General features: G+C 38.4%; 5 protein-coding genes and 1 non-coding gene across 8 annotated transcripts; 2 read left to right on the top strand and 4 right to left on the bottom strand.

Annotated features, from left to right (window-relative positions):
- Positions 1 to 3,184: 3,184 nt before the first annotated feature.
- Positions 3,185 to 3,631, bottom strand: LOC132180299 (phytosulfokines-like). Of its 2 annotated transcripts, none has more exons than XM_059593075.1 (2): positions 3,524 to 3,631; positions 3,185 to 3,395 (listed from the first exon to the last, which is right to left on the bottom strand). In XM_059593075.1, the coding sequence occupies exons 1-2, from the start codon at positions 3,629 to 3,631 to the stop codon at positions 3,267 to 3,269; spliced, it is 237 nt and encodes a 78-aa protein (XP_059449058.1). In that variant the 3' UTR covers positions 3,185 to 3,266. The 2 variants fall into 2 exon arrangements, 1 of the variants encoding a protein (XP_059449058.1); XR_009440119.1 differs by having other exon boundaries at positions 3,319 to 3,395; positions 3,494 to 3,602.
- Positions 3,632 to 5,212: 1,581 nt separating this feature from the next.
- Positions 5,213 to 5,285, bottom strand: TRNAA-UGC (transfer RNA alanine (anticodon UGC)). Its single transcript has one exon. It is a non-coding gene; the product is annotated as a tRNA-Ala (tRNA).
- A 464-nt stretch (positions 5,286 to 5,749) lies between these two features.
- LOC132182614 (pentatricopeptide repeat-containing protein At5g15340, mitochondrial) lies at positions 5,750 to 7,939 on the bottom strand. Its single transcript, XM_059595917.1, has one exon. The coding sequence runs from the start codon at positions 7,873 to 7,875 to the stop codon at positions 5,977 to 5,979; it is 1,899 nt and encodes a 632-aa protein (XP_059451900.1). The 5' UTR covers positions 7,876 to 7,939; the 3' UTR covers positions 5,750 to 5,976.
- Positions 7,940 to 10,046: 2,107 nt separating this feature from the next.
- LOC132181279 (BAG family molecular chaperone regulator 8, chloroplastic) lies at positions 10,047 to 11,863 on the top strand. Its single transcript, XM_059594419.1, has 2 exons — positions 10,047 to 10,752; positions 10,850 to 11,863. Exons 1-2 carry the CDS (start codon positions 10,141 to 10,143, stop codon positions 11,627 to 11,629), a joined length of 1,392 nt encoding a protein of 463 aa, XP_059450402.1. The 5' UTR covers positions 10,047 to 10,140; the 3' UTR covers positions 11,630 to 11,863.
- Positions 11,864 to 12,991: 1,128 nt separating this feature from the next.
- LOC132182157 (NAC domain-containing protein 19-like) lies at positions 12,992 to 13,831 on the top strand. The gene has a single exon (XM_059595348.1). The coding sequence runs from the start codon at positions 12,992 to 12,994 to the stop codon at positions 13,829 to 13,831; it is 840 nt and encodes a 279-aa protein (XP_059451331.1).
- A 736-nt stretch (positions 13,832 to 14,567) lies between these two features.
- Positions 14,568 to 19,738, bottom strand: LOC132182735 (protein FAR1-RELATED SEQUENCE 5-like). 2 transcript variants are annotated; one of them, XM_059596063.1, is made up of 5 exons: positions 19,618 to 19,737; positions 16,750 to 19,258; positions 16,589 to 16,662; positions 15,438 to 15,677; positions 14,568 to 15,054 (listed from the first exon to the last, which is right to left on the bottom strand). In XM_059596063.1, exons 2-3 carry the CDS (start codon positions 19,096 to 19,098, stop codon positions 16,591 to 16,593), a joined length of 2,421 nt encoding a protein of 806 aa, XP_059452046.1. In that variant the 5' UTR covers positions 19,099 to 19,258; positions 19,618 to 19,737; the 3' UTR covers positions 14,568 to 15,054; positions 15,438 to 15,677; positions 16,589 to 16,590. The 2 variants fall into 2 exon arrangements, with proteins under 2 accessions (XP_059452046.1, XP_059452048.1); XM_059596065.1 differs by having other exon boundaries at positions 16,560 to 16,662; positions 16,750 to 19,738.
- Between the last annotated feature and the right edge of the window lie 61 nt (positions 19,739 to 19,799).

Raw genomic sequence — 19,799 nt, forward strand, 5'->3', positions numbered from 1 at the left:
TGATAGATTCACGAGCCCCACCCACTACTCTGTTACTAAAATCAGTAGCCCTTATTTTCCGTGCAGTTGGATTTATATGTATCCAATACAACCGCTGAGTTGGCGCGTGTAAAGAATAAAGGCACGTCAACTTAGATGTAGTCAATGTTTTATTCGTTAAACTTATGTGCTTGTAGAATTTTATAATGGTTTTGACTGCAGGGGAGCATTTATAAAGTAGATTTACTATGTAGGGGATAAAAGATCGGGAACAAGTGGTGCATTGTTTATTGGTTGGTTGAATCGCTTCCTAAACACCATTTACACCGTCCACGTGTTAGATTTTACTTGATGATGGTGATCGAGCATCATAACTACTTAGATGAACGGACATTGAGCAAATTATAGTCGGTAAGATCTTTTGGCACAGGGAAAAAAGAGGATCATCGATTCATCGGTATCTTCTCGACTTCGTTCTATTTCTCTTTTTTTTTTTTTTGAAAATATCGAGTTTGATTTTTCTGCTACTTCTATCAAATCGAATATATAGTGAAGGGTGACTATTAAGGTTGCCACGTTTGGTACTTGTATTAAAAAGGCCGGAATAAAATAATTATTTGTGTAAAATATTTATTCCATGCATTTGATTAGCTTATTATTTTTTTAAATAGCTATAACACAAAAATAACTATTCATTTTTCTATAGGAATACCACATTAAATAAATTGACCCAAAAAAAAAAAAAAAAAAAACCACTCACTCAGTTACTCTCATTACCTCTAGGCTCTATCTATGTCTCTTCCATGCATGGAAGAGAACCAAGCCACCACTCAACCGCTCTATCCAGTGCTCTCTTGTTAGAATTTTATAAATTTTTTTTGTATCTCTTAAAAAATAAAATAACTTTTAAAATTATTATTTGATCAAAATTTAATAATAATTAATCATCAATTTAATAATAATTTTAATAATTATATATTTTTAAGGGATACAAGAATGATATCAAATAGATTTGTAGCATTACTTGTACCATTTTGCTATTGTTTTATGGAGATTTGATATCCAATATTTCTATAGATTTTTTTTAAAAAAAATTACTAATTGAATAAATGTTATATTCATGGTTAGTGTCAGAGCATGGTGGGTCAAGTTTGTTTGAAGTATGACGTTGCATCGACTGTGCTGGCACTGCTGGGCATGACACCTTAACTTATTATCCGTATAAAGGCATTCTAGATCATCAAACCATTGACCATACAAGGACCCAAACATTATTAGCTCATGTCAGTTTTTCCCAGTTGTTCACGTTGGATTTAACAAGAAATATACTGAATTTTATTGAGGAAATTTGTTTTTTTGATATTTAAAACTACAATAAACATATTTGTATGCATTTTAATTATTTATCTTGTGGAATTGAATTATTGAGAGAAACTTATGTGCGGTCTTGATAGAAAGTAAGGGTTTTGTGCCCACTATTCACAGGTTGCACATAAGCCCGATATAAAAAATTCATATGTTAGCAAAACGCCGGATTAAATCCTAACACAGCCACTAAGCCACTGCCCACAGCTTGCCCGCCGTCAACCCACACTAGACATCACCGTCGCTCGTGGAACCCCGCCGTCAATATCTCTCCCTCTCTCTCTCTCTCTCTCACTGTAGATCTGATCCCACAACAACCACCAAAACCCAAATGCCCATGATGGGATCTCTAAGCACCACCGTCCATGCCCATGCTGCCGTCCATCGCCTATGCCCACACAACATCCGCTAACCTCCTATACGGTTAGGCGGTTAGCGGTTAATAACTTTAATAACCGTTAACCCCTTTTTAAAAAAAAAAAAAAAAAAATGTCGTTTTTAAGGTAATATGATAATATCATACTATATACGACATCATTTCTAGATTTTTATATATATTTAAATACAAAAATGACATCGTTTTATGTATTTTTCTATAACATTTATTATAGAGTATAACATCAAGAGTAATGCTATAAGTCTTCTTAGAGTCATCTCAAATGTGACGTGACTTTTAAAATCACCGTTGAATTTGAAACGTAATTTATTGGCTTTTGATCTATTAGTAATTTTAAAAACCTCGTCACATTTGTGATGACTCTAGGAATATTTATAGCATTACTCTAACTTCAATGTGGTCTTAGCACAAACCAAGAGTTTTGTACCCACCATTCAGAAGCTTACACATCAGCTTTGAACAAAAAAAAATCACATGTTAACAAAACATAGGATTCACCCTCTTTTATTCTTAAAACAAAACCCTCCTAGCACCATCTCCGCCCGCCGCTAGCCTCCCACCGCCAGCTGCGTGCCACGCTAGACGTCGTTGCCACCCGCCACACGGTATCTCTCTTTCTTCAAGCCGAACCCCTAACCGTAATGGTAATTGGTAAAGACCTAGTCAAAATTACCCCTAATTTTGACCAGGTCTTTACCAAATTACCAACAAAACGTTGTAAAAAATAAATAAATAAAACATAACATACCATAAAGAATAACTTTTTAAAGCTATTTTAGATATAAAAGCACTCTTTTTTCTTTTTGGACAATTTTTTTTTTTTTTTCACATTGAGTTGGATTTTGTTTTTCAATCCAATTTATTAAGTTAACATGGATATAAAGTACATTTAATATTTACATATATTATATATTTTAAATTTTCATATACTTTTTCAATAAAACATGTGATCAGTGCATTGATTTTGAATCAAATAAGTTTGACGAGTTCCTCTCCTCCTTCCGCGGACATGTCTTAAAAAGAAAAAGTCTTATGAGAATTTTTGCAAATCTCCACATGTTGCACAGTCAAAGTTTTATGGCGGGTTGTGGTTCCAATATGTGGTAATTCTAGGATTCCTCAATTTACCATTTTCCTTCTCTTAACAATATTCAATCGGTTGGGACTATACTTAATGAATGAGACGTCACTAGTTTGAATCCCACTTCTCCCTCTTGTGCGGACATGTCCAAAAAAAAAAAAAAACAATATTCAAGATGCTCAGGTATAAATGCTCTTATATAAAATATGTAATTAAGCAACAAATAACAATATTCAAGAATCAATTATGTAACAATATTCCCTCTTTAAATTCAAACAAATTTTCTTGTTTCTCTCTAGCTAATTTGAATTTTCAAACTAATCCCTCTTTAAATTCAAACACCCACACAAATTAGGCTAGCATTCATATCTTTAGATTTTGATTGAATAAGGAGGTGCGCAGGACTGGCTATAGAGAACATAGAGATGAGAAGTTGATCAACTTTCATGGCTTATGCTTCTGCGTGTAGATATAATCCAGATGAGCCGCGACTGTCCTCCTCATCAAGCATTCTTCTTTCCCTTCTACTCCTTCACAACTCTCGTCAACCTCTACGTTTTCTGCTTTAACATCCTTCATATATATATATATTCCACAAAAAAGAATCAATGGAAAATATAATTTAAAAATAATTAAAAAAAACACAAGAGGGAATAAAATATTGGACTTACCGTACGTGCCCCATGTTGTTGGGTTGGAACCAGAGAATCTGCAGCCAAGACATGCGCCACACGAGCGGCTTGGGTTTGGGTTAGCAGCAAGCTGATGAGAAGTGCTATGGAGAAGAGGGTGCTAAGCTGATGAGACATGTTTTCGATGGGTTTTATGCCTTCGTTTGGTATTGTGATTTCAATAAATGGGATTTTAAAAGTTGTATTTTTAAATTATAAAAGCGTTTGATAAAATATGTTAAAAAATTACTTTTTTATTAAATATTTGTTATGAGAAATCTTAATTTTGGTTTAAATTCGCTCTTTTTCAAATAAGCACTCTCTAGTCTATTTATGAAAATTGCAAAAAAAAATTCTATTTTAAATTAAGTGTTTTTTAAATCACAATGTCAAATGTCTTACGTTTTGCAATATTTTTTAAAAACGTTGATTATTTTTACGAAATCGCAATTTCAAATGCACCCTATGAAAACTAGTGCTACTAATTGCTCAATTTATAGTGGTCTTGGCTCACCCTCAAGCGTATCAACTAATGTCACCCTCAAGCTTTTTATAGTTGTCATGACATATGACCCCATATATATTATAAATACGTAATTTACGGCTAATCCATATGACCCCATATACATATGTCCGGTAAATAGGCTAATCCACTGCCTATCAATATTAAATTAACGACTCTCAATGCTTTCCACTAGTAATTTGTAGAACCCATTTTTTCCAAAATTAACTCTAATTTTCATTTTCTAATGGGAATAAATACAAAATCAGTAAATATGATGGACCTAAATTTTAAATATATATTATAAATACGTAATTAAGTAACCATATCCAATATATATTATGTAACAATAGTCCCTATTTAAATTCAAACACCCCACAAATTGGAATAGGATCCTCTCTTATCCATAATAGATTGGAGAATATCTAGTTCATAGTTAAAAAATTTTCTTAGAAATTATAGAGTCACAAATAGAACACATGTCCCACTACAAAAAAATAATTAAAAAAAACAATATTTCAGATTATAAAAAATAAAAAATAAAAAATAAGGGGTGACTGGCCACCCCATCTTAGCCATAGGGGTGGTCAGACCACCACATTTTAGTTGGGGGTGGTTCAATGGCCGACTAGGGTTGGCTACACCACCCCATAGCCCTTGGGGGTGGTCCGGCCACCCCTTAAACCCAAACTTTTTTTTTAAAAAAAAAAATTGTTTGGGGCCCTTGGATGTGGCCCGGTCACCCCCAAGGGCCAAACACCTTTTTTTTTTTTTTTTTTAATAATATATGATATTTTATTATTAATAAAACAAATGTCTTATTTATAATAAGAAATCATAACTATTAACTGAATATTCACTCTTCCAAAATAGATCCATAGTGTTCCCCACAAATTAGGCTATCGGAATGTTTCAATAATAAAAAATAAAAAAAAAAAGCCTAAAAACCCCTAATTCAAACAAAATCACGATAATCGAACATATATATAATGGAGGATGTTAAGATCGAATTAAATGGTTGGACCTGACACGACCGGAGATTGGAGAATTCTTGGAAAAAGGTTTCCGGCAATTGCTTGGTTGTGGAAAATTTGCATGCGTTGAATGAATTGTTAAACCGTGCTTACTCCATCCTTGTTGAAGCTTGAAACAACTCCAATTTCAATTTAATTACAAAATAAACAGTAAAAAACGGCTGAAAATACCTCAAAAGGATATGGAGATGCGGGGGATCGAACCCCGTGCCTCTCGCATGCAAAGCGAGCGCTCTACCATTTGAGCTACATCCCCTAGTACTCTAATCTTTGTCAAATCATCATTAACACTGTAGCAAATAAAACTATCGATACGCTAACCATCCCAAACAAAACATCCTCATTTGAAAACTGTATTTTATTTGCGTATCCGAGATTTCATAGGGTCATTATTAAATTTGCGTGTGACATTCTCCAAAAACAAAATCAACTTTAGGTACTGAAAAGGCCTAGTAAGACTTCTTGCAATCGCATATATAATTTTAAATCAACCTAATAAACGCTCAATATGTGGTTCAGCGCATGCCCATATAATTCGCTAGATTCATCATACAATTGAAGGCATACAGCATTTCTAAAATGAAATCATTCTAAGAGATCCAATACTGCCATAAATTTGTTGTAAATTGTAAGGTGGAGAAAGAAGAACAAATGTCATATACTAAGGAAGAGGTGAGAGGTAGAAAGGATGGACTACTTTTCAAATTAATCAAATGGGATTAGTTAAATTGAAAGGACTCAGAAAACTGTCACATACAAATCTGATACCAAAAGGATATCAAAATGTAGCTTACAATTATGGGCCTCCAATGAAAAAGCTTTATACAATTATACTCATGAGCCTCCAGTGCAATCTTCCCAATAAATCAGAAGGTACAAGTAGAGCAGCAGCTAATGAATAAGACATAAACTATTTCTGTTCAATCATCAGCACACTGTAGTTATGATCACCAATAATCAGAACAAGAACAAAAACCCTGCTTAAAACAATGAAAACGGTTGCGATCCCTGACAACAATTTCTCGATTGTATATATCCGAAACTATCTTAATAGCAGAATGACAGTCTTGGCATATACGTAGGTTCTTGAAAATATAAAGAGGTGAACCAGGTCTTGTGCTTATAAGCCCAAAACAAACTGCCAGCTTCTCACTGTGACAGAACAAGGCCTGCTCTATCTCCTCCAGTTCATCCGCGTTACCCTCCCTACCATCACAACCAGAAGAAACTTGGCAAGCAGTATTTGGGGTATAACCAGCCAATCTCAACTTTCTAATCATCTCATCCAACATGCTATAAATCTCTGTGGTTTGGGGATGTGACTTATCTCCAGCACAGAACTGATGAACTTGGCCACTAACATGAATTGAACTCATTCCGGGCACCTTTCTAACACCCCTATCCTTAAGAATCTGCCTAAGGGAATTAGCCTTGTCCTGCTTGCCAGCCAAGGCATACATATTGGAAAGAAGAATATGATATTCCGTGTTGCAGGGATCAATTTGAAGCAGCTCTTGCAGAATGCGTTCACCCAGCTGTACATTTCCATGAACACCGCAGGAACCCAAAAGAGATCCAAGAACCATCTCATTTGGAGGCATTGGCATCTTCTTTATTATGATCTCAGCTTCTTCGAAACGACCAGCCCGACTGAGAAGGTCCACCATGCAAGCATAATGTTCCAGCTTAGGTGTAATGCCGTACACAGATTCAAGGTCATGGAAGTATTGGAAACCCTCATCAACTAGACCTTTGTGGCTGCAGGCACTTAACACAGCCATGAAGGTTAAATCATCTGGCCTGGCTTCTTTGACCATATGAGGAAATATATCCAAAACAACTTCACAACGCCCATGCATCGCTAAACCGCCAAGCATAGCATTCCAAGCCACCACATTTCTTCGTGGCATACACTTAAAAACTTTATACGCACTGTCAACCCTACCACATTTTGCATACATATCTACCAATGTTGTGCCCACCATAATATCCATCTCCTTTCCCATCATCTTCAGAGCATAAACATGAATCCACCTACCCATCATCACATCACCGGACTGTGCACATGCTGATAAAACTGAACAAAGGGTAATATAATTCAACTCCAAACCACAATTAAAAACCATCTCACCTAGAAGCAGAAGACCTTCTCGGATAAACCCACTCTCCACATAACCTACTATCATTATAGTCCACGCAACCTCATTCTTATCCGGCATCCGATTAAACACCACCCTCCCACTTCCCACACCTTCACATTTAACCACCCCATCCAAAATCACCGTCCATGACACGACACTCCGTTCCTCCATCTCTTCAAAAACCCGCCTCGCCTCACCCAACATCCCGCACTTCACGTACATATCCATTACCGCATTGCACGCCTTCACACTAGCACCCAATCCCAACTTCACCGCACAACCATGCCCTTGCACCCCAAACAAATCGTCCGCCAACCGTGCACACGCGTTGAACATACAAACCACGGCCAAGTCATCGACCTTCACTCCCTCTTTCCCCATTTCGGCAAACAAAAGTAGCGCAGTTCTGGGCAAACCATGTCGAGCATAGCAGCCCATTAAGGCGGTCCAGTCTACAGTGTCTTTGTGCGAATGCGGAATTTCAACGAACAGTTTGCGTGCATAGCATGAGTTGCCGCAAGCAGCGTACAAATGAAGGAGGGCGTTGTGGAGGAAGGAGTCTGGGGAGGCGGCCAGGCCGGTGGTGATGACATTGGCGTGGAGTTTCTTGCCGGCGTCGAGAGAGGAGTGTCGAGCGCAGGCTCGTAGAAGGGAACGGAAGTGGCGAGCGGGGGAGGGGAGGGCAGAGTGGATTGGCCATCTCATACGAAAGAAGGTGAAAACTGGGACTGATGTTATCTGACTATGAGAGACTGGGCGTCACTATTCATCACAGTGGAACTTTCCTGATTCTTGAGAGAGTGGGTATTTATACTTCATGATTGATTAAATCACTTATTTTGACTAGGGGTGAAACCGTTAATGGCTAAATGCTAGGGCGGTTAGGAAAACCCGTAGGCAATTAATGGCCCCTAAACTGGTTTTTGAAGGCAAGTAATGCTATAAGTCTTTTTAGAGTCTTTCTTGAGTCATTTCAAATATAATGTCTTTTAAAATCATCAATAAATCAAAAGTCAATAAATCACATCTTAAATTAAACGGTAATTTTAAAAATCACGTCACATTTGGGATGATTCTAGGAGGACTCTATGAAGACTTATAACATTACTCTTTTAAGGCATAATTTTTGAACCCGTTTTTTAAGAGTGAACCGATCATTAAAGTAGCTTAATTAAGAGCATTTAATTATATTTCAATAATTTCCTTATATGTGATTTCATTAAGTTCAAAAATTTAATGCGCGATATCATTTTTTCATAATTTACTATTCTCCAAAACTATAGAAAGACAATATTTAAAATTTTAAAACATACTAAATTAAACGTACTATTCTCTACTCAATAAACAATTGAGAGAACGAGGGAGCAGATCCGCTCCCTCTTCCCCTCCCTTTCCCCTTCTACTCTCCACTCCTACCCTCCCTCTTCCCTTCTGGTTTTTTTTTTCTTTATGTTTGTAGGTGTTTTCTGACCAGATTAGCAACTTCGGCTTCTCTGCTATGTGTTCGTGTGTTCGTCTACATTCCAAAGTGTTGTGTCGTTCATCTCCTCCCTGACCGCTGCTGCTACTTGCTGGTTGTTTGTTTGTGTTTTTTTTTTTTTTTTAATAAGAGGTTTATTCTCTTTAAATTGCCCTCATGAGTGATGATGAATAATTAGGTGTGAGAGATAATTTCTTATAGCCTGAATAATTAGGTGTGAGGAGTTATCTCTTACGACGGTTTAAATAATTTTTGTTAGGAAATTTGGCTACACATGTCTTAGATCTAGCTTGTTTGGAGCATATATGTTCTTTAACTGTATTTGCACATGGGTTAGCAAAAGATTGAAGCCATAGATAACACCTGATTGTAATAATTTTTGTTTGTATTTATAACTTTGTAACCTCATAGCACGTGTCTATAATTTTTGCAGAGCTTTATGCTTTGTGCTGTAAGAGCTTTTTACTCTGCTCTGTAAGAGCTATATGCTCAGGATCTCTAATCAATAAAATCCTCATTTTTCAGTTTTTTTTTTTTTTTTTTTTTTTTTTTTTTAAAAAAAACTAAATTAATTATTCATAAAATTAAATTTTTTTTTTTCTTTATACTTTTAATTTTAAACCATGTATACCTATGGGAACAACCACTAAGCCACCGCCCACAGCTTGCTCACCACCAACCCACGCTAGACATCATCGTTGCCCGTGGAACCCTGCCGTCGATATCTCTCTCCCCCCCTCCCCTCTCTCTCTCTCTCTCACTGTAGATCTGATCCCATAACAACCACCAAAACCCCACTGCCCATGCCAGGATCTCTGAGCATCACCGCCAATGCCCGCGCCACCGTCCAAGCCAACATCCATGCCGTAGTCCACCGCCTTAGATCTACGGTGAGAGAGAGAGAGAGCCTGACGGAGAAGGGGAGAGATACCGTGTGGCAGGCGACGACGACGTCTGGAGTGGCATGCAACAGGTGGTGGGAGGATGGCGGTAGGCGTAGATGGTGCTAGGAGGGTTTTGTTTTTAAGAATAAAAGAGGGTGAATCCTATGTTTTGTTAACATGTTATTTTTTTATTCAAAGCTGTTGTGTCAGCTTATGAATGGTGGGCACAAAACCCTTTATTTGTGCTAAGACCGCATTAAAGTTATACTTTTGAATTATTACATCCAGTAACACTTTTTATCAAAATGAACATGTTAAATTTACATATTTTATAATTTTTTAAAAATATATATATATACTGAGATTTTTATCATTCAAATTATTAGATTGTGTATATATATATATATACGTATCTTAAATTAATTAGTCTTTGATATTATTGGCTATGGCATAAACTTTAGTACTTTACCATGACTTTCTTTATTATTTCTTCGCTTTTAGCATTTAAAACAGAGAGAGAGACACAAAATAGTCTTGCCACAGAGAGGTTCCCAAGCACATCAAAACCCTCAAAACCCCGCAAATTTCTGTCTCCCTCACCACCAAATGGCCGGTCACCATCACCACCACAGCCACCCTCCCGCCCAGACCGCTACCACCTGTTGCTGCAACTTCTGCCATTGCTGCAGCCCACCTCCGCCCCATCTTTCCCCGCCATTACCAGACCCACTTCTCCAAGCCCTTGCTGCTCACATTCTCCAATCTGCCCCAACAAACCATCATCACGATCCCTATCCTCAGTCTACGAAACTCAACGCCCACAATCTTCATCCCCAAAGCCAATACCAGCACCACCAACGACGGTCTCAGAACCCACGCTTCCAAGAAATCCCAGAGACCCATTCGCTTCTCTCCTCTCTGATTCGCCGCATCGATGCTCTAGAGTCCTCTCTCCTCCATTTTTCCGTTTCTTCTTCTCCATCTTCTTATTTTTGTCCTCCGTACTCTCTCAGAGACTGCGCTGCTCGTGTTATCCAAACCCATTTCCGTGCCTTCCTTGTTCGCAGATCAAGAACGCTTAGACAGCTCAAAGACCTCGCTCTCGTCAAGTCCACTTTCAACTCTCTCAAATCCTCGCTTTCCAGTGAAACCCACTTCGATCTTGACGCGCTTTCTCACGAAGTCATGGATTTGCTTCTTAGGCTTGACTCTATTCAGGTAAATCGTTCGTGGGTATTTGTTATTTTGTCCAAATTTTCCTCTCGTTTTTTTTTTAAAAAAACCAAATTTGTAAGTTTGTGGGTTTTCTTTGCAGAGTGGGGATCCAATGATTAGGGATGGAAAAAAGTCTCTAAGTAGAGATTTGGTGCGGTTCTTGGATTTTATAGATGGGGTTGCTGTGAAAAGGCATGGGCATTCCCTCAAGACAGTGAAGAATGTGAGTTTTGGTCATCCAAATGTTAACAAATCTAGGGTTTTGGCTACTAAGATTAGAAGTTTGGGTGGGCAGAGGGAAATGTTGGAGAAATTGAGGGCCAGAGTTGAAAATATTAGTGGGTTTTCTAGGGTGTCTCAAAATGAAGTCGAAGATGTGGAGCTTGAGGGGTTCCAGCAATCCAATGACAATGATGAGGAAAGCCCTAGAATTGTCATTAGTAGAAATACTGGGCAAATTAGAAATGGGTTTTTGGTGAAGAGGAATGGCGATCAACCTAGGGTGAAGAAAAGTGTGAGTTTTGCAGAGAATGGGAATATGTATAGGGTTTTTAGCAACAACCACGAGCCAATTTCAAGTGGCGATGGTACTTGCTTGGATGAGAGTGTTTCCAGTGATGATCAGGGAGAGCTTGTGGAAATTCTTTGCAGTGAACCCGAAGAAGGTAAGGGTTTTCCTCAGGGGACTGAGGACGATGAGAAGGCACACTGGGAGACTGGAGCATCACCACAAACCAGTGATGGGGAAAGAAATTATGAAATCAGAGGGCATAATCAGGACCATAATAGGGGTTTTGCTTTCTCTGCCCCTTTGCCTGTGAAGATGGAGTCTAAAGCTGGTTCGATGAAAAGGAGAAAGGCAGTGAAAATTGTAACATAAAAGGCAATCTACGGGGTCACTTTTTTGTCCTGCATATTTTTGTGACAAGATATTTGGTTTTTGTCTTCCACAATGTCTTTCTAATTGTTAGTTTAGATTAAATCCACAACCATCGTGAAAGGTGTGTTTATAATTGGGCTTTGCTTCTTGTGCGTTTGTAGACTTCACTTTCCACTCTGAATAGGATTTTGAGATTGGTTACTGTAACCTGCCCCTGAAAATTCTAATTCTAATGTTGACTGCTTGTTTAATTCATTTCATTCATAACCCCATTATTTTAAATTTGTTATAAATACAACTTATATGATATGATTATGTATATACTAACTATAGATAATAAATTTTAATGCGAATCATCAATCAAAAGATTAAAGTGATAATTTTGACATTGATAGGTAGTGATAGTGGTATGGTTTCCATATGTACTACATATGATAACAAAAGGGTTATTTTTTATGAGCTTTATATCAAGGAGTATAAAGGGTAACTAAAACTCATCAAAAAATAAAAAAATGTCTTTCAAACATCTCTTCCTCACAGTAGATGGATCACTATTCACCCAACCCAAAATTCAACACGTGTCCCCACCTTCACTCCTCGACTGCACCAATGTACCAGTGAATGACTTAAAGCTGCCCATGAAATTATGAATGACAATTTCTTCAGAATTGAGTGTGATTCTCCTCCTCATTTTCAGATTATGATCCATGGCAACCAAAATCATTTGTCAAATGCTACCAAAACAAACGAATCTCTACAATTAGTAATCTTACTTGAGAAATTGAAGCTAAACGGGTAAGACTTCCTTCACTACCAGTGCAGATGGGCCTCCGGTACGCCTAGTTGATCATACTCGTATGTGTTGAGCTAATATTTGTGAAAATGGGGTCGGATTCATACCATTTCACGAACACAGCCTCTCTTTTTCCGCTTTATTTTTTTTCGCCATTTCGCAGTTTCTGCAACGACGAGCCGTTGTTGGTTTTATGCAGTTCCGTTGATACAATAGAATACGGCAGTCGTCTATTTCAAAATTCAAATTCAACAATACGGGCCATACGGCAAGTCGTTGGTCCACCGCCTTAGGATACAATAGAATACGGCAGTCGTCTATTTCAAAATTCAAATTCAACAAAACGGGCCATACGGCAAGTCGTTGGTCCACCGCCTTTAGCTAAGGCGGTGGACCTAAGTCGGTGGCGTTGGTCCTTGTATTATATAAGGCCACACAGTGTGAAGACCGAGACGCATTGTTGTAATTCTTCAAGAGGGAGTGAAACAGAGAGTTGCGGGTGTGAGGATCACTTACAGTGAGTACGTCTCTCGTTCTTGTTTTTCTTCAAGAGGGAGTGAATGATGATGATGCCGGTGGGATTTCGTTTTCAGCCCACCGATGAAGAGCTCGTAGCCTTCTATTTGTTGAACAAGGTAAGGGGAGAAGATCTGGGTTGGGATGGCATCGGAGAGTTTGATATTTATGGTGAGAAGGCTCCCTGGCAATTCTGTGGTGATCAAGAGAAGCTTTACGTTTTTACAAGGCTAAAGAAACTAAGCAAAAATCGAGTGGCACGAACAGCGGGTTGCGGTGTTTGGCATGAGAATTCTTCCGTCAAGATTTATGATGATCAAGGTGATGTTATTGGGGCCAGGAAACTGTTCTCTTTCAAGGTGAAAGAGGGCTCGTGCATGAAGAAATCTAACTGGATAATGCACGAGTTCTCATTCGTTGGGGAGCGAGAACGGACGACTGACTGGGTCCTGTGCACCATCCAAAAGAAAGAATCAGAATCAAGAGCTGGCGTTAAAAGATGCTTTCAAGATCAGTCTTCTCCCACTGTCATCTCTGTTGAAACTTCATCTCCATGCTATGAAACCCCCCAAACCTGGATTAATACAGAAGAAGAAGTGCTGCTACTTGAGGACGGATCCCAGCAGAGAAAGAGGATGCGCTACGATGTCGAATGTGATGGGCCTCAAGCCACTGGGACCCCATCAGAATGTCCATCTGAATTTGGAACGCCTCAATCTGAATTTACACCGTCACAGAATTCAGTGGATATTGTGGAAGAGTCTAACACGCAGACGACTGATTTGGAAACCCATGTGGGCTGTCTACCGGCTACTGATAACTCTTATTCTATTTCATATGAATATTTGGAAGCCTTGATGAGCTCTCAACCAGCCAGTAATGATGACTTTTGAGTCTGAGTTTTATGCTTCATACGGTTATCTGCCGCCGCCTTCTTCCTCTTTGGGTGGACATCTGCCGCTTGATGGATGGGTGGATTCTTGGGAACTTTACTTGCCTAGTTCGGGACAACCTATACTGCCTGTTCAACATATGTGTTGAAGGACCACGTTAAAGACGACACCAGCAACTTGTGAATGACCAAAACACAGAACCAAAACTCTGTTCTACTGTTGGTGTCAGTTAAGATAGGAAAATATTGTAAATTTATTTTTTTTTTGTTCGTATGTTTGTTCAGTTTTGTTGGAGCACATTGGTGTACTTGTTCCTTATTTTTGTTATGGGATATCCACTTCGTCAACTTTGCTCGAAATATCTCTTCTCTTGATCTTTGTTTGTTATAAACAATGTCTTGTAACACAAATAACATGTCATTTACTCATTTGTTATAAGTGAAAAATCAATGGGATTTCTATGGATATGGTTCCTCATATTTGATAAATCTAGATGTTATAAATCAACATTTTCCATTTGATAGGCCTATTTTAATACGAAAACTATTGGGATTAGGGCACCTCAAAGTTATAAATAATCGCTCGTTGTCAATTTGATGGATCATAATCAACTTTGAACCAATTGCAATGGCATTATATTGAACAGATTCTCAGCCACGCAATGTGTCACACAGAAGATCCCACATATAAACGAACATTTTCAAAAACCAGTTCTCTTCTAAGAAAAGCATACGCATTGAATAAAAGTCACCATGGAAATTCTTCAAGTGCATAACGGAATAGTATTTAGTTTCTGATTGATCATAATCTGTTCGATATATAATCATTATAGAGGAACCATAGTTCTATAGAGGAACCACAGTTCTATACAAGATGAAAATTAGAGAACACAAATATGCATCCAGCAATGAACAAAGCAAATCAACACTTGCTGCAAGTGAACAGCAAAGTATGATTATGTTAGCACTCAATTGCAAGCTCACAAAATGAACCAAGAACAATAAAAGGTGAACAACGAAGAAAATGTCTCTCGGAGACACCCACAAGCCCAAGACAAATTGACCTCGCTCCTTAGAAAGTTTGAAGTACAAGATCAAGAAGACGACAGCAATGACAAGAACTGCAACAATGGTGCCAATAATCTACTTCTTCCTGCTCATCCTCTTTGACATGGCAGTCAAAACTTTCTTGCTCTTTTTTATGTTATCTTCCACTCCAAGCAGCTGCAACAGAAAGAAACCATCAGATAGATACAGTGGCACATATTTTTGCAATTACTGCTGCAGGGTAAACTAGACCCTCTGTAAATAGAAAAATAGTCGTCCCTATTGCTGCTTAAACTTAAAAGCTAAAATATATAATAGTCAACGATATAGATGATCAATACTAGGCACTACTGCTGAGACAAGAAAAGACAAACAAAAAAGAAACATGCAAATAAACAAAAAAAGAAAGCAAATGATTCCCAAGAGTGCCATGTGAAAAGTGAAGAACACCAGAGCACAATGAATTTGCAGTTTCAAATATTAATCAAAGGAAAAGAGTCAGAGGAGGTAAGGTACACACTGAAATTAAAATTGAAGAAAACAAGAAACTCAAAAGCAACCTGCTCATAGTAGCGAATATAGTTGAACAATTTGAATCTGAAACACTGTAGTTGATAACTGCCGTGTTATTAGCATGGTAGTCCCCAAGAGAGGCTGTCGCTGAGAATGCAAATCTTGAAGAACCGAGGCACCCGGCTCCTCTGTTTCCAGCATGGTTCTTCTACTTTCCTTAATTCTGTCACCAGATTTGCTTACCTTTCCTTTGACATCATTAGTCTTGCTCACTGATCAGCAGATGCCTATTGCACACGCATCAATATTTACGTCAAATAACAATTTACAAATACAAGGAAGCAGGAAAAAAGGAATGTGCCAACATTCACCAGTTATCGGTCCTCAAAATCAGACACTAAAGTTCTAATGTATCACAATGGGAAAGCAAAACAAAATAAAAATTTTAGAATAAGTAAAAGACTTGAGATTGCTACTGTCCCTAGACCCAATAACTTAGACAACCACCATTCAAAGAACCAAGTGAACTGCAATAATATATAACGATGGCAACAAAAGAAATAGAAACCTGGAAATCTCTTTCTTGTAAGTTACCACATCTATCATAAAACCACTACCAGATTATGAATCACCATGCCACACAAAACATTAAGCATAAAAAAGGAAACTATGCAACCTTAGAAATACTGTGAGTGTATATGCCATGCTTGATTCTAACAACGCATCTTTGACAGCTGCATTTAAGTTACCAGATACAATTCTCTTAACTTCACTTTTTAGATTATTCAGATCTGATCCATATTCCCTCAACTTAAAAAAGGGTTTTCGCCAAAGACAGAGAACACAAAGTAACAGGAATGAGACCAAGACTGCAGGACTCTGCGACTCAGACGTGCATGGCGTGACAAAGGAAGGGTTCCCATAGCCCTCCAGGATTGGCGTGTTAAAGGAATCACATGGTTAACCTTCTACTTTTTTTTTTTTTTTTTACCTTGTTTTATTGTCTTTTTTTTTTGCCTGTATGGAAAAAACGCGTACTGCAGGGACAGTAGCCATAAATTTGTGTGTTTCATTTCCCTGGAAGAATACAATCAAAATGGATAAACACAAAGACAACACATCAAATATCTGTTCAACTTTATAAATAATATGACTTAAAAGAGGCTGACATGTTCAACAACTGTGGAACTAAATAAACCTTCAGTTCAGAGGGATGTTGCCTCCAATCCCGCACAGACTGGTTGTACAGGCAATTGTCTGATTTTGATTTTCCTAAAAAAGAGAAACAAGTCTTAAATGATTAGAGCAGATACTGATATTTAACACAAAGTAAAGGTCATTTGAATAAAATAATCTTACCATCGAAGTGTTCTGGTTTGAATCCTTCAACCACGAGCAAGAATTACTGTCATGGCCAGGGCATTTACAATTAATGCATGGTGTAGCTCTGCTTGATGACTGATCCGATGCTAATATATTACTTTCTCTTAAAGATTCTCTTGTTTTAGTTTTCTGGTGTTCAAGGGAAGTTACTACAGCAGATGAACTATCCACCTGACTGGCAATTGTGGTGTTTTCATCCTGATAACTTGTGCTGGCCATGGTTTCCAGTTTTGTTTCACTGATGGCATTCTTCTTTGCATCAGCAATTTTGATCCTGGCCTCTCTTAAGGCATTTAATGCCACTTTAAAACTATGGTCAGATGCCATCCCTTCGTCTGCACATTTAATTGCTTCCTGATACAAAATATTGTACTGCAAGCTCTTGCTTTTCTGAGAATTGCCTTGTGTTTCGCCACAGGCCTGAGCATCCAAAATGGCCTCATCCTTGGCAGTTCTTGTCCATCGTTTTAAAATATAATGCTGTGGAAGCATAAAGATATTTTTTGCTTTAAAAACCGCAAGCACGTGTTGGCAAAGGACCCCTTCGAATTCAAACATCTTACAACTACAACTAGCTACATGTTCAGCTACATTACTACATACAAAGTGAGCTTTATGTTCTTCATCAAATCTTGCTACCTCATATGTGCTGGTTCCTCCATCCTCTCCACTGAATTTCACAGCAAGTGCAAGAGATTCAAATACTTCATCCTGAAATACTGTAAATATTTTTCTTGTGTAAATGTCTGCTGCTTGCTTTTCCATAGGAAGTGGTGTCTTCAGAACTGGTTTAGTATAGAAGGTATCAAACTCTGCCCTTGCTTCTTTCTCATATCTATCATCTAAGGCCTTCTCATATTGCTTTGCAAAATCTTGTAAGGTAGTCCTTGCATTCACATAGCCACCAAAAAGTGAGTTCACACTTGAACTTCGCTGGGCAGCATACATCCCTGCAAAGAATGTATCTCTTACATATGTTGGCACCCACAACTTGCGATCAATGTAAAGTGATTGAAGCCATTCATTTCCCCTAAGATTGTACTTATCAAGAAGTATTGGCCAAGCAGATTCAAATTCATCAGGTGTCTCACTCTTATTAATACACCGGTCAAATTCAATTTGAAATGTTCTTGGTAGTGAGCTGTATATATGTCCTATTTCCCTAGGCATTTTGCTCATGATATGCCATTTGCAATATCGATGCCTTGACTGGGAGAAAACCTGTTCTACTGCTCTGCGTATGGCAGAATCATAGTCGGTTATAATTAAGCCAGGTTGCTGGCCAGACATTGCCTCAAGCCAAGTTGTGAAAAGCCAAATGAATGTGGATTCAGTCTCATCTGCAAGCAATGCACAGCCAAACAGCACTGATTGCTTATGATGATTTACTCCAGTAAAAGGGGCAAATGGCATTTTATATTGATTCACTTGATAAGTAGTATCAAAGGCTACGACATCAGAGAAACAATTATAAGCGATTCTTGATCTTGTGTCAACCCAGAAAACGCTACTTAGCCTATCTTCTTCATCAACCTGTATCGCATAATAAAATGCAGGATCACTAGCTTGCATAACCTTAAAAAACCCAAGCAGACTTTGGGCATCTATCCCAAAAGTGCTCAGCCTTCCCTTTCCAATGTAATTGACAGTATTCTGTGCGTTAAATACCATTTTACCAAAACTGTTGGAATCTTCAGTCAAGACATTCACAGGACCATTTAAACTCATTCCAGGGGAACTGAAAGAGTTACTCAAACTTTTTCTGGGATCACACTCCTGCTTCTGTGACCTAAGAAATTGCCGCATTGCTGGAGTCACTAGCTCGTGATTATGGTTCTTCTCTATTTTCGCCACATACCATTTCCCATTGTCCCGTTTCCTCACAGTCATCAATGCTTTGCAACCTTCCCTTGTGACAGGTCTAGCGCGCCTCCTTCTCGTGTCATCACCCAAATCTATCCTTTTAGCATGTCTCTCTCGGCGAAACCCTTCTTTAGAACAACAAAACTCTCGAGATATAATTGAATTATCTTTTTTTGAACGATAATATGAGTTCACGCGAATACTAAAACCCGTTTGCTTAGCATACGCATTGTAAAAGTTCCTCGCATCATCTTCTGAAGTAAACTCCATCCCCAGCATGGGCTCTACAACCCCACCCACCAAACTCTGAGGATATTCAAAATTCACATTATCTTCCTCTGCATCATCCAACACCATTGGTGCTTCAACATCCTCAGCCACACAACATTCATCGCCCTCGTCATCCAAAGTCCCATAGGAGTGCATCCCTTCTTTAGCTTCGCTAGAAGGCTCGTCCTCCATTTTATTTTGTTAACCCCGTCACCCTTCGATTCCGGAAGACTTACTAAAAATTCAAACCAATCGACTACCTCGAATTCTCATTCACATTCATGGTCTTTCTCGAAACAGGTGCAGATTCCACAATACATAATTTACCAGTCTCATAACATACGGCATTCTTCTGGGTCATTGGAAAATATGGGCATCAATCAAAAAATAAAGACCCATTAACACAACACCACCAAATTCGAAAACTTTAAGTTTTGTCAAATATAAAAGTTTTCATCAAGTATTCAATGAGGAACTCAACAAACACGTAGCTACACACCTTTAAGCTAAGAATTCGAAGCAACTTATAATGGGAAAATAGGGAACCAAAACCAATAGTTGGTTAAAGAACTCATTTCACAAGCGAATTATAAAAAGTAGCTAAGCCAACAACCATATTGCCAACAAACACCAAGGCAAAACTGTCAACGAAACCTCAAAGATCATAGTTTTTCCTTTCCTTCTTCTTGGTGACAAAAACGTACATGTTACCTCTGTTGTCTGTTGAGGTGGTCGGGCAGCAGAGAGAGCGAGAGAGCGTGGGATTTTGTTGAGGGACGAGAAGGCCGCCGCGGACGAGAGGCAATGGGAGGACACCAATAACGCTCTGCTTGCTTGCGTTTCCGGATGGGGAACCTGAACCGGCAATTACTGGCCGTGCGATCGTTTTTATT

Source organism: Corylus avellana, chromosome ca5 (genome assembly GCF_901000735.1).
Source record: "Corylus avellana chromosome ca5, CavTom2PMs-1.0".
NCBI lineage: Eukaryota > Viridiplantae > Streptophyta > Magnoliopsida > Fagales > Betulaceae > Corylus > Corylus avellana.

What these genes read in the sequence shown, in the direction of transcription:
- LOC132182614 (XM_059595917.1), bottom strand. Translation starts at nt 7,875, where the DNA reads ATGAGATGGCCAATCCACTCTGCCCTCCCCTCCCCCGCTCGCCACTTC.
- LOC132182735 (XM_059596065.1), bottom strand. Translation starts at nt 19,098, where the DNA reads ATGGAGGACGAGCCTTCTAGCGAAGCTAAAGAAGGGATGCACTCCTAT. An exon ending in CAAACCAGAACACTTCGATG is followed by an intron (nt 16,663 to 16,749) that starts GTAAGATTATTT and finishes TCTCTTTTTTAG; the next exon opens with GAAAATCAAAATCAGACAAT.
- LOC132181279 (XM_059594419.1), top strand. Translation starts at nt 10,141, where the DNA reads ATGGCCGGTCACCATCACCACCACAGCCACCCTCCCGCCCAGACCGCT. An exon ending in TTAGGCTTGACTCTATTCAG is followed by an intron (nt 10,753 to 10,849) that starts GTAAATCGTTCG and finishes TTTTCTTTGCAG; the next exon opens with AGTGGGGATCCAATGATTAG.
- LOC132180299 (XM_059593075.1), bottom strand. Translation starts at nt 3,631, where the DNA reads ATGTCTCATCAGCTTAGCACCCTCTTCTCCATAGCACTTCTCATCAGC. An exon ending in TCTTGGCTGCAGATTCTCTG is followed by an intron (nt 3,396 to 3,523) that starts GTTCCAACCCAA and finishes ATATATATGAAG; the next exon opens with GATGTTAAAGCAGAAAACGT.
- LOC132182157 (XM_059595348.1), top strand. Translation starts at nt 12,992, where the DNA reads ATGCCGGTGGGATTTCGTTTTCAGCCCACCGATGAAGAGCTCGTAGCC.